Source organism: Panulirus ornatus, chromosome 9 (assembly GCF_036320965.1).
Source record: "Panulirus ornatus isolate Po-2019 chromosome 9, ASM3632096v1, whole genome shotgun sequence".
Taxonomy (NCBI): Eukaryota; Metazoa; Arthropoda; class Malacostraca; order Decapoda; family Palinuridae; genus Panulirus; species Panulirus ornatus.
The window spans coordinates 5,784,297-5,799,518 of record NC_092232.1 but is presented as its reverse complement, the minus strand read 5'-3'; the positions used below and the strand labels follow the sequence as shown (position 1 = coordinate 5,799,518).

Sequence of the window (15,222 nt, the reverse complement as noted above, 5' to 3'; positions counted from 1 at the left end):
TCCATGGTTGTTTAATTTGTTTATGGATGGGGTTGTAAGGGAGGTAAATGCAAGAGTCCTGGAAAGAGGGGCAAGTATGAAGTCTGTTGGGGATGAGAGAGCTTGGGAAGTGAGTCAGTTGTTGTTCGCTGATGATACAGCGCTGGTGGCTGATTCATGTGAGAAACTGCAGAAGCTGGTGACTGAGTTTGGTAAAGTGTGTGGAAGAAGAAAGTTGAGAGTAAATGTGAATAAGAGCAAGGTTATTAGGTACAGTAGGGGTGAGGGTCAAGTCAATTGGGAGGTGAGTTTGAATGGAGAAAAACTGGAGGAAGTGAAGTGTTTTAGATATCTGGGAGTGGATCTGTCAGCGGATGGAACCATGGAAGCGGAAGTGGATCATAGGGTGGGGGAGGGGGCGAAAATTCTGGGAGCCTTGAAAAATGTGTGGAAGTCGAGAACACTATCTCGGAAAGCAAAAATGGGTATGTTTGAGGGAATAGTGGTTCCAACAATGTTGTATGGTTGCGAGGCGTGGGCTATGGATAGAGATGTGCGCAGGAGGATGGATGTGCTGGAAATGAGATGTTTGAGGACAATGTGTGGTGTGAGGTGGTTTGATCGAGTAAGTAACGTAAGGGTAAGAGAGATGTGTGGAAATAAAAAGAGCGTGGTTGAGAGAGCAGAAGAGGGTGTTTTGAAATGGTTTGGGCACATGGAGAGAATGAGTGAGGAGAGATTGACCAAGAGGATATATGTGTCGGAGGTGGAGGGAACAAGGAGAAGAGGGAGACCAAATTGGAGGTGGAAAGATGGAGTGAAAAAGATTTTGTGTGATCGGGGCCTGAACATGCAGGAGGGTGAAAGGAGGGCAAGAAATAGAGTGAATTGGAGTCATGTGGTATACAGGGGTTGACGTGCTGTCAGTGGATTGAAGCAAGGCATGTGAAGCGTCTGGGGTAAACCATGGAAAGCTGTGTAGGTATGTATATTTGCGTGTGTGGACGTGTGTATGTACATGTGTATGGGGGGGGGGGGTTGGGCCATTTCTTTCGTCTGTTTCCTTGCGCTACCTCGCAAACGCGGGAGACGGCGACAAAGTATAAAAAAAAAAAAAAAAAAAAAAAAAAATTGAATAAAAGCAAAGAAAAAATTCCATTGCATTTACTGTCTATCAATCCATCTATCTGTTTGCTTCTGAAGCCTGTCCCTTCTGGTAATTCTCTCATGGGAGTGGCCACAGCTATCCCTGAATTGCTTGCTGGTGCTGATTGAGAGGAAGTGAATAGAGTTACTGAGGAAGGGAGTCATATAGGTCAGATTACATAAGTGTGGAAGGTGGTGGTGATGGTTGAGTTTAGCTGTTATGTAACTTGATGGTGATGGCTGGTCCTCCATATGTTTGTCCTTTTTCTTCAAAAAGAAGCCTAGTGTTGTCTGTGTAGCCTTCATTGGCTTCTCACAGTGGATTTCTTTATAGTACATGATGTCAGGTGGGACATTTTGGGCCACATTTGAATTTTGGATTGAGAAAGTGTAAATGGACCATGTGTGTTATTCTTAAATCAAGTGCATGTGGATTGAGAGGTTCCTGTATTTTCAAAAGTAACTTTTGTCCTGCTTGCCTTTGTGCAGCAGCACTTTATAAGCATTCAGCTTATCCTCAGGTAGCACACTTTGAATTAGACATACATTAAGAACCCTTACCAACCAATCAGTGATACTCAGTCCTTTCCTTTAGAAATGCACTGCAGCCCTATCCACTGCAGCTGCTTTCCATGACTCGCTTCACATATGTCCATGACCCCCCATCTGCCTCTAAATCATCTTGCATTTTTAGAAATTTTTTACGAAGAATGAAAAATTGAGATGGGAAAATGCCGTTTTTGAAATAGAATTATAATCCAGTCCATGTAGAAGGTTCATTTGTTTATGCTTTGTCAGTATGTGAAGTTCTTTAGTTATGGAGAGACTGTTGCTGTGGCCACCCCCTTGAGGGAGTTTGAGTTGGAATAGGCTTAAGAGATATAGAGATAGATTGCATTGAGTTAACAGAAATTTCTTTTTGCGAGTGATATTAATGATCATGATATATCAGGACTAGGACTGATGAACTTTTCACCTCGCCACGTATCTATGTTAAAGATATATTTAATGGGGAATCTTTCCTTACTCTGTTTCCATCATAACAGTCCTTTGGTAGTTCACACACTTTACCAAAACTCAGTCACCAACTTCTGCAGTTTCTCACCCAAATCAGCCACTAGCGCTGTATCATCAGCGAACAACTGACTCGCTTACCAATCCCTCTCATGCACAACAGATTACATACTTGCCCCTTTCTCCAAAACTCTTGCATTCACCTCCCTAACTACCCCATCCATAAACAAATAAAACAACCATGGATACATCATGCACCCCTGCCACAAACCGACATTCACTGGGAATCAGTTACTTTCCTCTTTTCCTACTCGTACACATGCCTTACATCCTTGGTAAAAAAAATTCACTGCTTCTAACAACTTACCTCCCACACCATATACTCTTAATAACTTCCACAAATCATCTTTATCAACTCTATCATGCCTTCTCCAGATCCATACAAATCCATGTTTTTCTAAGCATTTCTCATATGTTCTTTAAAGTAAACACCTGATCCACACTTCCTTTACCACTTCTGAAACCACGCTGCTCTTCCCCAATCTGATCTGTACATGCCTTTACCCTCTCAATCAATACCCTGCCATAAAATTTCCCAGGAATACTCAACAAACTTATACATTGTAATTCAAACATTCGCCTTTATCCCCTTTGCCTGTGTACAATGGCACTATGCATGCATTCTGCCAATCCTCGGGCACTTCACCATGAACCATATATACATTGAATATCCTTACCAACCAATCAACAGCACAGTCACCTCCTTTTTTAATAGATTCCACCGCAATACCATCCAAACTCGGCGCCTTGCTTGCTTTCATATTCCACAAAGCTTTCACTACCTCTTCTCTGTTTACCAAACCGTTCTCCCAGACCCTCTCTCCACATGCCACCTCGACCAAAACACCCTATATCTACCAATCTAATCATACACATTCAACAAACCTTCAAAATACTCGCTCCATCTCCTTGTCACTTCACCACTACTTGTTATTACCCCCCCATTAGCCCCCTTCACCGATGTTCGCATTTGTCTTACACACTTTATTTACCTCCTTCCAAAACATCTTTTTATCCTTCCTAAAGTTTATTGATACTCTCTCACCCAACTCTCATTTGTGTGTATGTATTGGCTTATTCCTTGATACTTATTTATTCTTAAAGTGCGCCCCTTTACATGGATGTATAGAAACTATACGTCGCCGGCCTTTAATGGGTTCATAGAAAAATGAAGGGTATAGGTGTAAGCATGGAAATGAAGAGAGGATTAAGGGACAGCATAGTTCTCCCAACCCAGACCTTTGCAGCCGAAACATGGATGTGTAGTGAGGCAGAGGTCAAGAATCCAGACTAGAAATGAGCTATTTGAGAAGAGCACATGGTGTGACTAGATAGGAGAGAGGAAAAAAAATGAAAGGGTGTATGGGAGATGTGGTATGGCAGGGAATGCAAAGGGATGAAACATGATACTTTAAGGTGGTTTAGGCATGTGAAAAGACTGCAAGACTGGGAGTTTACAAGGATATTGTATGATAGTACAATTAAAGGGGTTGATGTGGATGGAAGACCACCTGTGACATAGGCAAACGGGGTGGAGGAATACTGGGGGGAGAGTGCATGAATGGTGTATGTGTGGGAGACATGTAAGGACAGGGATAAGTGGAGACTTTTGCCTGGCCATCCCTTGATAGGAGTTCCTGGAGGGAACTGGTGTCAGATATATAGACATGCATTATCCACAGATTTTCTTTCTGAAGTCATTACCTTGTTTATCTGCCAGTTGACTCTTGATGAATTTATTGAACAGTTTTGGATTTTCACCCACTTTGTCCACAATATTCTTTTCATTGTTCCTTTGTTCTTCTTTTCTTATCTTTCTGTAATTTTTGCATGCTCTCTTATGTCTTGCCTATGCTGGCTGGTTAGAGTGCCGTCATTTTCTTTACCGCTGCACATTTCGAAGCTCCTTTGCTTTATAACATCTTATTATACCTTTCCCTTTTTCTTATTCCCTTTGTGTTAGAGGCTCGAGGTACACATGCCTGTGCTTCTTCATTGTACATTTTACAGAGCTTCTCAACACAAAACTGTGGTTTCTGGCTGCTGAATTCCATATCCCAGTCTACATTACCATAGATGTCATTGAGTTTTGAATAGTTTCCACATATATGTCCCCTTTAATTCGTAGTTGTTAGGCTACCAGTGACCTGAGAGATACATTATCAGTACTACCAGCCTAGGTATCGGGAGGGTTAGTGAGAGCTGTGTAGTGAACTAGCACCTCAATGGTTAAGTTGCAATCCTCTGACCCAAGTAGTTGTCTTCTTTCTATCTCCCATTTATTTCTTTTTTTTACTTCTGCATTTTTTATGTACTCTTTTACCCCATATTCACACTGTAGCATTACATGATCACTTTCAAACTGGTGTATCATACACAATATTCTTAACATCCATGTTAGTACGAGTAAGATAAGATATAGTAATGAAGGTGTATCAGTCTGTCATCCTAGTGTGCTCTGTATGTTTGTATTGAAAATTTTTCTATTTACACTCAAAAGACTTGTATTCAAGATTCCCTATCGCTATGAGAATCCAAATTTCCTCAGTATGTGTCTTTATTATTGAATTTCCCATGATTAGTAATTTACCATTTCTAAGATAAAAGTTTCACTGCTTCATGGAAGAATACTGGAGGGAGAGAAATGGTTGCAGAATATGTAGGTTAGTGTATGTGAATGAGGCATTGAAGGACAGGGATAAATGGTGACCCTCTGATGTCCATTTATCTTTGTACAGAACAGGCATTAGATTTATAGAATAGATAGATAATGTAGCATCCTGATTGTTCCTTCCTGAGGATTGTGTAATCTCTGTTTACCAATAAGTTAACCACAAAATCTTTGTAAATCTGGGTGAATGCTAATGCTTGTCCTTTCTTTCAGAATCGAGCAGAAGCGGAGCGTTGGGCTGCTTTACCTCCTATTAAGAAGAATCTCTATATTGAGGATTCAACAGTGAAAGCAATGAGTGATCTTGATGTTCAGACTTTTAGGTGTGTTTAGGTTTTCATGTTATATCCCATGATGAGTTGATACTTAAGTGTATATAATTCTCGTATGACTTAATTAATTTTACAGATATTTAATGGTTTCTTGTCATTATCACCTAGATTCTCAAAATGTTTGACAAGAAACTTATACGTTGGCAGAGAAGTATTGTAAAAGTCATAATGCAAAGAACATGAAAAATCACGATCATAATTTGTGTGGACTACTTCATTAGTTATACCACATCTATACCAAGTCCTCTGTGAATGCCTGAAATTTTGGTAGTATTTATGGTTATGTAGGTATCTTTTTATACTTTCTCATCAGGTTGTCTTCAGAATATACAAAAAAAATCATTCTTTCATACTTGTTCATCATTTCCCGCATTTGCAAAGTAGAGCCTGGAACAGACAAAGAAAAGGCCTCATGTGCTCATATCTATTCTATCTGCCATGTGTAATACACCAAAACCATAGCACCCTCTCCATAACCAAGGCCTGCAGACCTCTTCATAGTTTCTTCTGGCTGCTTTGCATGCCCTGGTTCAGTCCATTGATAGTACATTGCACCCTGTATACTACATTACTCCATTTCTCTCTATCCCAGGCATGCCATTTTACCATCTTGCATATTCAGGCTCTGAGCTCTCAAAATATTTTTCATTCCATCCTTCCATCTCCGACTTAGTCTTCCTCCACTTTTGATGCAGACACTCATCTTCTTTGTTTGCCTTTTCTCACTCATTCTACATGCATCCAAATCATTTCAGCACACTTTTTTAGATTTCTCATTATTTACTCGATCAATCCTCCTCATACCACATATTGTCCACAAACTTTTCATTTCCAACACATTTACCCTATTCTGTACATTCTCATCTATAGCTTATGCCTTGCATCCATACAAAACTGTCAGGACCACTGCACCTTCAAATATGCCGGTTTTCACCCTGCTTCATCCAGTTATTCAACATTCAGGCTCGCATCCCATCTAATTTGTTTCTTTGCACTGCTGAACATAACCTTATTTTTGCATATTCACCTTTACTCTCAGCTCCTTTCAGACATGCACACATACTTAGACACCAACTTCTGCCATTTTTCTCCTTGACACTTCATGGTTTCAGAAGTGGTAGAGGATGTGTGGATCAGTGTTTGCTTTGAAGAATGCGTGAGAAATACTTTGTATGTAGCATTTATGGATCTGGAGAGGGCATATAATAGGGTTGTTAGAGATGCTTTGTGCAAGGTTGAAGAGTATATGGTGTTAGAGGTTAGCTGCTAGAAGCAGTGAGAAGTTTTTTCAAGGATGTACAAGTAGGAAGAAAGGAGAGTGATTGGTTCCCAGTGAAGATCAGTCTGCAGGAGAGGTGTTGATGTCCCCATGGTTGTTTAATTTGTTTATGAATGGGTTGGTTAGGGAGATAAATGCAAGAGTTTCGGAGAGTGGGGCGAGTATGCAGTCTATTAGGGATGAGAGGGTCTGGGAAGCAAGTCAGTTGTTTACTGATGTCACAGTACGGGTGGTTGATTTGAGTGAGAAACTGCAAAAGTTGGTGACTGAGTTTGGAAAAGCGTGTGAAAGGAGAAAGTTGAGAGTAAATGTGGATAAGAGCAAGGTTATTAGGTTCAGCAGGGTTGAGAGACAAGGTAGTTGGCATGTAAGTTTGAACGGAGAATATTTGTAGGAAGTGAAGTGTTTTAGATATCTTGGAGTGCACTTAGCAGTAAATGGAACCATGGAAGCAGAAGTGAGTCAAAGGGTGGGAGAGGGGATGGAAGTCCTGGGAGCGATGAAAAATGTGTGGAAAGAGATAGGATTATCTCTGCTAGCAAAAATGGGTATGTTTAAAGAAATAGCAGTTCCATCAATGTTATATAGTTACAAGGCATGGGCTATAGATAGGTTGGTATGGAGGAGGGTGATTGTGTTGGAAATGAAATGTTTGAGGACAATATGTGGTGTGAGGTGGTTTGATCAAGCAAGTAATGAAAGGGTAAGAGAGATGTGTGGAAATAAAATGAGTGGTTGAGAGAGTAGAAGAGGGTGTGTTGAAATGGTTTGAGCATATGGAGAGGAGTAAGGAAAAGTTGACAGAGGATATGTCAGAGGTGGGGAACAATAATAAGTGGGAGACCAAATTGGAGGTGGAAGGATGGAGTGAAAAAGATTTTGAGCGATCAGGTGAGAGGCATAAAGAGAATAGAGTGAATTGGGAGAGTGTGGTATACCAAGGTTGATTTGCTGTCAGTGGATTGAACCAGGGCATGTGAAATGTTCTGGAGTAAACCATGGAAATGTCTGTGGAGCCTGGATGCATATAGGGAGCTGTGGTTTCGGTGCATTACACATGACAGCCAAAGACTAAGTGTGAACAAATGTGGCCTTTTTTTGTCTGTTTTCCTGGCACTGCCTCTGAAGCGGGGCTCAGCGATGCTGTTTTTACGGGGATGTGGTGGCACCGGGAATGGATGAAGGCAAGCAAGTATGAATATACATCTGTTTATATGGATATGTCTGTGTATGCATATGTCATATTGAAAGAATGAGAGGAAAGATTGACAAAGAGGATATATGTGTCAAAGGTGGAGGGAACAAGGAGAAGCAGAACAAATTGGAGTTGGAATGATGGAGTGAAAAAAAATCTGAGCGATCAAAGCCTGAACATAGAGGAGGATGAGAGGCGTGCAAGGAATATAGTGAATTGGAATGACATGGTATACCAGGGTTGATGTGCTGTCAGTGGACAGAGTCAGGGCATGTGAAACAGCTAGAGAATGATTTTGAACAAATGTTGCCTTTTTTTTGTCTGTTTTCCTGGGGCTTCCTCGCTGAAACAGGGTAGTGATGATGTTGCCTGTGGGGCAGGGTAGTGCTAGGAATGAATGAAGGCAAGCAAGTATGAGTATGTGCTTGTGTGTATGTTATGCATATGGGCATTTGTATGTATGTGTTTGAGTGGATGGGTCATTCTTCGGGAAGTCAAAATTGAAGAGGATTGCATCTACGTACAGGGGTACCTATCAGACTCCAAAGTTTGGTACATGGTCTTATTCATGGTTGATGATATTCAGCCAGATCAAATGTGAAGCAAAAAAGTCTCCATACCGGTTTAACTCCAGTGCCACTTCGTAGCCATTAGTGCCTCACCCTTTACAGGCCACTGGCAGAGGGCAAATCTAGCAGTGTTTTCATAGGCTTCCACCAAATGTTTCTAGCTAAAGCTTTTGTCTGATGTTCCTTCCTCCTGATATCTATTTCTTCTACCATTTTGCCAAAAGATAAAACTAGCGCAGAGCGCTTGCTGCAGGAAAATCTAGAGTTGCAAAAGAATGAGTTGTGTCGGTTGTGTTGTCAAATGTTATTTGTGACAAGGGGAGATTGTGTGTTTGTGGTCTCATTGTGGATATTATCTTGAAGTTAATAACTTCATGATCCTGTGTTTGAGAAGGTCTTGAGTCAACATCATCCATAACCTGTCGAGAATAGTTAACTAAAAAACTAATGGCAAATATTAACATAGATTGCAAGTATTTATATGAATAAGGAACTGTTGAGCAAGCACACCATATCCTACTTATGGTCAAAACTAGAATGTGCTTTCCACTTTTGTTCGTCTCATCTGAAGATGGATAAAGGTAGCAGAGGAGGCCAACAAAGATAGTACCAGAATTAAGAGGGCAGAGTTACAGGGAATGATTAGAGGCAAGGCTGTAATTCCTACCTTCAGAGAAGGATAATCTGAGCACAACCATTAGATTTTTAAAACTGATCAGTCCGAGATTTAGGGTTAGACCAACCAGAGGACATAACATGAAATCAAACAAATTTAAGAACAATGCAAAGAATTACTGTTATAGTGGCAGAATGTAATAAGATGACTGAGGGTATGGTGAATGCACACAGCATACACAGATTTGAAGTGTTTCATAAAAGATAATGTTCTAGAGATGGGGTCCCATGAGTTTAGAAGTTCCTCCCCATGCAGTACACATATGTGATTATCTGCAGTATAGAAATTTTTTATCATTCAAAGGTGTTATTTTATCTTTTCAAATATTTAGGCTGCAATTAAGCTAGCCATCTTTGTGAAGTTTGCTTACTAGAATGAATTTACACACACATTTCTCTCTGCAGCTATGTGATCATTTTCTGCATTGTTTCTTCAAACTCTGTTTCATATATCTGTTTGAATCTGTTAATGTATCAGAATCACATTGGTCCAGTATACCCAGTTAAAGATTTAGTCATGGATGCTACTGCTTCTGTAGAAAGGTATTGTATCGTTGTTTTTGATGTTTTGAGGGTAAATAAATTTCTGTGTATGAAGAGACTCTGTGATTGATATTTGGTATGAAGTCATTCTTACCATATGAAGAATTGGTGCATAGATATTCTACTTAAAAATACCCAAGAGCAGTTTAGATACAAGAAATCACACATAATGGTGGAGAGATCATATTTGACATATCTGCAGTGATGAGTTAAGAGTTGAAGGCCATGGTGACATTACAAACACTTAATACAGGCCCACCTTCATCTGGAACTGTTCACCTGCATACTTACACACAATTGTTGTTCTCATGGTTAAAAACTACTTGATCTATTTAGTCACTTTCCTCCCACACCACATTCATTGTATCTGTTACAGAGCATCTCAATCAGCCTTTTCATACACTACCAAGGTCAATATAAATGTTGCATACAAACCTCTTCCTTTCTCCAAATATATTTTTTACAAATTCTAAAAAGTAAATTTTCGACTTAATGTGCACATCTACCACTTTAGCCTAACTAAAGACATATTGCCCCTCCCCCCTTTTTTTATTTGCAAGAATCTACTATCATTTCTAGTTTTCTCCACTGTCAACCTTACCAACTCTCACTCTAAAATACCTAAACCCATTTACAACTTAATTTCTCCATTCAAACCACATTGTGACTGACCTACTTTTTCATGAATATATTTTTTGAATCCCAATGTGATTACTTCAAAAATTATTGATTTGTGCATTAGTTATCATGGGGCTTATTGTCTAGAATTTTATTTTAAATGCTTATAGCAATATGTGATGGAGTATTATGTGTGTTTTACAGAACTTGAATTCATTTGCTTTAATACAGAGAGAAGAACTTCAATATGACTGTTAGCCATTTAGGCAGTGACAACAGTATACCAATTCCAAACCCTGTAAACACCTTCAAACAAGCTTTTGGTCCATATCCTGAGCTGTTGGCTGAAATTAAGCGACAAAGCTTTGAACAACCCACTCCCATACAGAGTCAGGCATGGCCAATATTGATGCAGGGATATGATATGATTGGAATTGCACAGACAGGCACAGGTAAGTCACTATTTCTTTCTCTCTCTCCACTTTATTTCCCCACATCAGAGGTGGTCTTGCTATTGAACTAACCCCTTTAATTGTACTATCATCTTCTATCCTTGTAAACTCCCTATTTTGTATTTTTTCCACGTACCCAAACCATCTGAACCAGAGTGGTTTAAGCTAAAGCAGTCCAGAGTTGTGTTATCACTCAACCTGCATGGCCTCCTAGATATAGTTTCCGAGATTTATGCTGTGAAAGAAGAAATGGCGATACTAGAAAGAAATATTCAAGTTCTGAAAGATCAAGAATTTAAACAACAGTGAAAGTATTGTAGTGTGACTAGTTTGTAATGAATAACATGACTATGAAAATGTCATTATGTTCAGTAGGGTTGGGGGACACATAAATTGAGAGGTAAATTTGAATGGAGAAAAAATGAAGTGGTGGTTTAGATATCTGGGAGTGGATTTAGCAGCAGATGGAAGCAGAAGTGAGTCACAGGGTGGGGGAGGGAGCAAAGGCTCCGGGACTGTTGAAGAATGTGTGGAAGGTGAGAATGTTATCTCAGAGAGCGAAAATGGGTATGTTTGAAGGAATAGTGGTTCCAACTATGCTATATGGTTGCAAGGCATGGGCCATAGATAGGGTTGTGTGGAGGAGGGTGGATGTGTTGGAAATGAAATGTTTGAGGACAATGTGGTGAGGTGGTTTGATCCAGTAAGTAATGAAAGGGTAAGAGAGGTGTGTGGTAATAGTGTGTGGTTGAGAGAGCACATGAGGGTGTTGAAATGGTTTGTACACATGGAGAGAATGAGTGAGGAAAGAGTGACAAAGAGGATATATGTGTTAGGGGTGTAGGAAAGAAGTGGGAGACCAAATTGGAGGTGGAAGGATGGAGTGGAAAAAGATTTTGAGCGATCGGGGCCTGTACATACAGGAGGGTGAAAGCCGTGCAAGGAATAGAGTTAATTGGTACATTGTGGTATACTGGGGTTGACATGCTATCAGTGGATTGAACCAGGGTATGTGAAGCATCTGAGGTTAGCCATGGAAAGGTCTGTGGGGCCTGGATGTGGAAAGAGAAGTGTGGTTTCAGTGCATTACACATGACAGCTAGACTGAGTGTTAACGAATGTGGCCTTTTCAGTCTGTTTCCTGGTGCTGCCTCGCTGGAGGGGGGTGCTATTTTCGTGGGTTTTGGGGTGGCGACAGGAATGGATGAAGGCAGCAAGTATGAGTATGCACGTGTATATGTGTTTGTCTTTATGTATGTATGTGTATGTTGAAATATATATGTACGTGTGTGGGCATTTATGTATATACATGTGTATGTGGGTAGGTTGGGCCATTCTTCATCTGTTTCCTTGCACTACCCCACTAATGTGGGAGATGGTGGTTAGTTATAAGTAAAAAAATATATATAAATATCATTGTGAAAAGTTTAGAAGTTTTATAGTATATTTGAATATCAAGAAAATTACAGTATCAAGATAACCTGAAGCTTACAATTGAACTCTTAACTTGATTGGTGGCTGACCACTGTCCAGTTATTGTCACAAATATTGTATACAGCGTAATAGACAAAAAAAAAGATGCTCTATTCTTATGATGGATTTGCATAACATTTGTATAGAAATGCATTCCACCACAGTTTGCTCTTTTGATATCTATTAATATTTATTATACTTGATTGCTGTTTTCCACGTCAGTGAGGTAGTGCCAGCAAACAAACTAAGAATGGCCCCTCCACTTGTATACACACGTATAGACCTAAACACCCATACACGTACATATACATACATATACATATCTAAACATATACACATGTACATACACATACACGCACATGTACATATTCGTACTTGCTTGTCTTAATCCATTCCTGTTGCTACCCTGTCTCACAGGAAACGGCATCACTACCCCTGCTTCAGTGAGGTAGCTTTGGGAAAACAGACAAGAAAAGGACACAATTATTCACACTTGGTCTCTGGCTTTCATGTGTAATGCACTGAAAACAGCTCCCTATCCACATCCAGGCCCTGCACACCTTTCCATGGTTTACCCAAGACATTTCACATGCTTTGGTTCTGTCCATTGATAGCACATCGACCTCTGTATACCACATCGTTCCAGTTCACTCTATTCCTTGTTCAGGCCCCTATCGCTCAATCACTCCATCCTTCCACCTCCAATTTGGTCTCCCACATCTCCTTGTTCCCTCCACCTCTGACACGTATATCCTCTTTGTCAATCTATGCTCACTCATTACCTCCATATGACCAAACCATTTCAAACCACCCTCTTCTGCTCTCTCGACCATACTTTTTATTTCAACACATCCCTTTCATTACTTACTTGATCAAACCAAGGTCCTAAAGGTGCAAGATTAACAATAGATATCTACACATGTATTTCATTTATGAGAACAATTTGCTTGACATCTTTTGAAATCTTCCCTTTCCATTTCTCCACCACTCCTGGGGATCCACATACTAACTTAAGTGTTATACCTCAACCATTTAAGGAAGGCTTGCTTACTTTTTTCCTAACCTGTATTTTTCTCATTTTATTTGAAATAAAATTTAAACTTTTTTCTGTAATGTGAGCATTTACAAAATCTCCAGTAATCTATGGTGTAAGCCATGTTATGGAGCTACAAAGATGAGTATTAACTGTGTGCAGATACACAAAGGAGGTAACTGGGTGGCTGACGGTGAGTGTGACATGGTCCTCTGTGCTGGTGTTAGGCATTTTAAAAGTAATGGTAAGATGGGGAAGAGTAGGTGTTAATTATATGGATGGTTAAGCCATTTAGCATTGAATGAACCTGGTTGAATGAGTGATTATTGTAAAACTTTTTTGATGTCAAAGAACTACACATAGATTTTTTCAGTCTATTTATTTATTCATATATTATAGTTGCTGTTTCTTGCGTCAGCAAGGTAGCGCCAGGAAACAAATAAATTGCCCATCCACTCGTATACACACATATATCTTTCATATATACTTAAACATCCATACACGCACATGTACATATGTACATATTCATACTTTCTTCCCTTCATCCATTCCTGTCTATTTACCTATCTATATCTCTGACACACAGTGGCTGATTCGTGTGAGAAACTGCAGAGGTTGACAGCTGAGTTTGGAAAAGTGTGTGAAAGGAGAAAGTTGAGAGGATATGTGAATAAGAGCAAGGTTAATAGGTTCAGTAGGGTTGAGGGACAAGTGAATTGGGATGTAAATTTGAAGAGAAAAATTGGAGGAAGTGAAGTGCTTCACATATCTGGGAGTGGACTAAGCAGCAGATGGAACCATGGAAGCGGAAGCAAGTCACGGAAGGGGGAAGGGGCAAAGGTTCTGGGAGCGATGAAGATTATGTGGAAGAAGTGAACATATCTCAGAGAGCAAAAATGGGTATGTTTGAAGGAATAGTAGTTCCAACAATGCTATATGGTTGTGAGGCATGGGCTATAGAAAAGGTTGTACAGAGGATGGTGGATGTGTTGGAAATGAAATGTTTAAAGACAAGGTGAGGTGAGGTGGTTTTGATCGAGTAAGTAATCTGAGGGTAAGAGATATGTGTGGAAATATAGAGAGTATGGTTGAGAAAGGAGAAGAGGGTGTGTTGAAATGTTTTGGACATATGGAGAGAATGAGTGAGGAAAGATTGACAGATGATATATGTGTTAGAGGTGGAGGGAACAAGAAGTGGGAGACCAAATAGGAGGAGGAGGAAGGATGGAGTGAAAAGGGAATAGGGTGAGTTGGAATGATGCGGTATACCAGGGTCGATGTGCTGTCAATGGACTGAACCAGAGCTTCTGAAGCATTTGGGGTTAACCATAGAAAGGTCTGTGGGGCCTGGATGTGGATAGGGAGTTGTGGTTTTGGTGCATTTCACATGACAGCTAGAGATCAATGTGAATGAATGTGGCCTTTTTGTCTGCTTTCCTGGTGCTACCTCCCTGAAGCAGGGGATGGCGATGCTGTTTTCATGTCGGGCTGGATGGCGACAGGAATGGATGAAGACAAGCATGAATATGTACATGTGAAATTATGTAAAGTTTGCATATGTGTATGTAAGTATGTGGGTGTTTATGTATATAAGTGAGTGGTGGATGGGCTATTCTTCATTTGTCTCTTGGGGGTACCTCGCTGGCATGGGAAACGGCGATTTTGTATAAGAAATAGATAAAATCTCTGACCCCTGTTTCTAGCTGGATCTCCCTCAAGAGGGTGGCCATGGTAGTAGTCTCTGTAACTGGTGACCTTCAGTGCCATTTCTGAGCATTTTGTGCCTCACCCTAAACAGACCACGGGCAGATGGCAACTAGTGCAGTGTTTGAAGAGGATCTTACTGACTCCTTGTACCTAATACTCTTAACTGATGTGCCTGCTTTTTACAACCTAATGTTTCAACCCAATGCTTCAACTTTTATGTTCCTATGTACTACTATTGTCTGTTGCCCCGACATTTTGCCATAAGGCAGGGCTAGTGCATAGCGCTCATTGCAGGAATAGCTAGTTACAAAGAATGAGCTGTGTGAGTTAAGTGTTGTCGGGTGTTATGTTTGACAAGGAGTGATGGTATGTTTGTGAGAATGCCAGTAGGCCAAATCTGGGTGCGGCCGAAAGAAAAGGCAGCTGCCTGGGTCTGAGGACTGCAATTTAACAACTAAAGTGCTGGCTCACTATGC

General features: G+C 40.3%; 1 protein-coding gene across 3 annotated transcripts in view; it reads left to right on the top strand.

Annotated features, from left to right (window-relative positions):
* The window catches only part of LOC139750186 (probable ATP-dependent RNA helicase DDX43), an 83,688-nt gene that overhangs the window by 26,932 nt on the left and 41,534 nt on the right, over window positions 1-15,222 (top strand). For all 3 annotated transcript variants that reach the window (XM_071664593.1, XM_071664591.1, XM_071664592.1), the window contains exons 4-5: window positions 5,084-5,193; window positions 10,313-10,533. In XM_071664593.1, coding sequence (XP_071520694.1) covers window positions 5,084-5,193; window positions 10,313-10,533 — 331 coding nt within the window. The remainder of the gene's footprint in view (window positions 1-5,083; window positions 5,194-10,312; window positions 10,534-15,222) is intronic.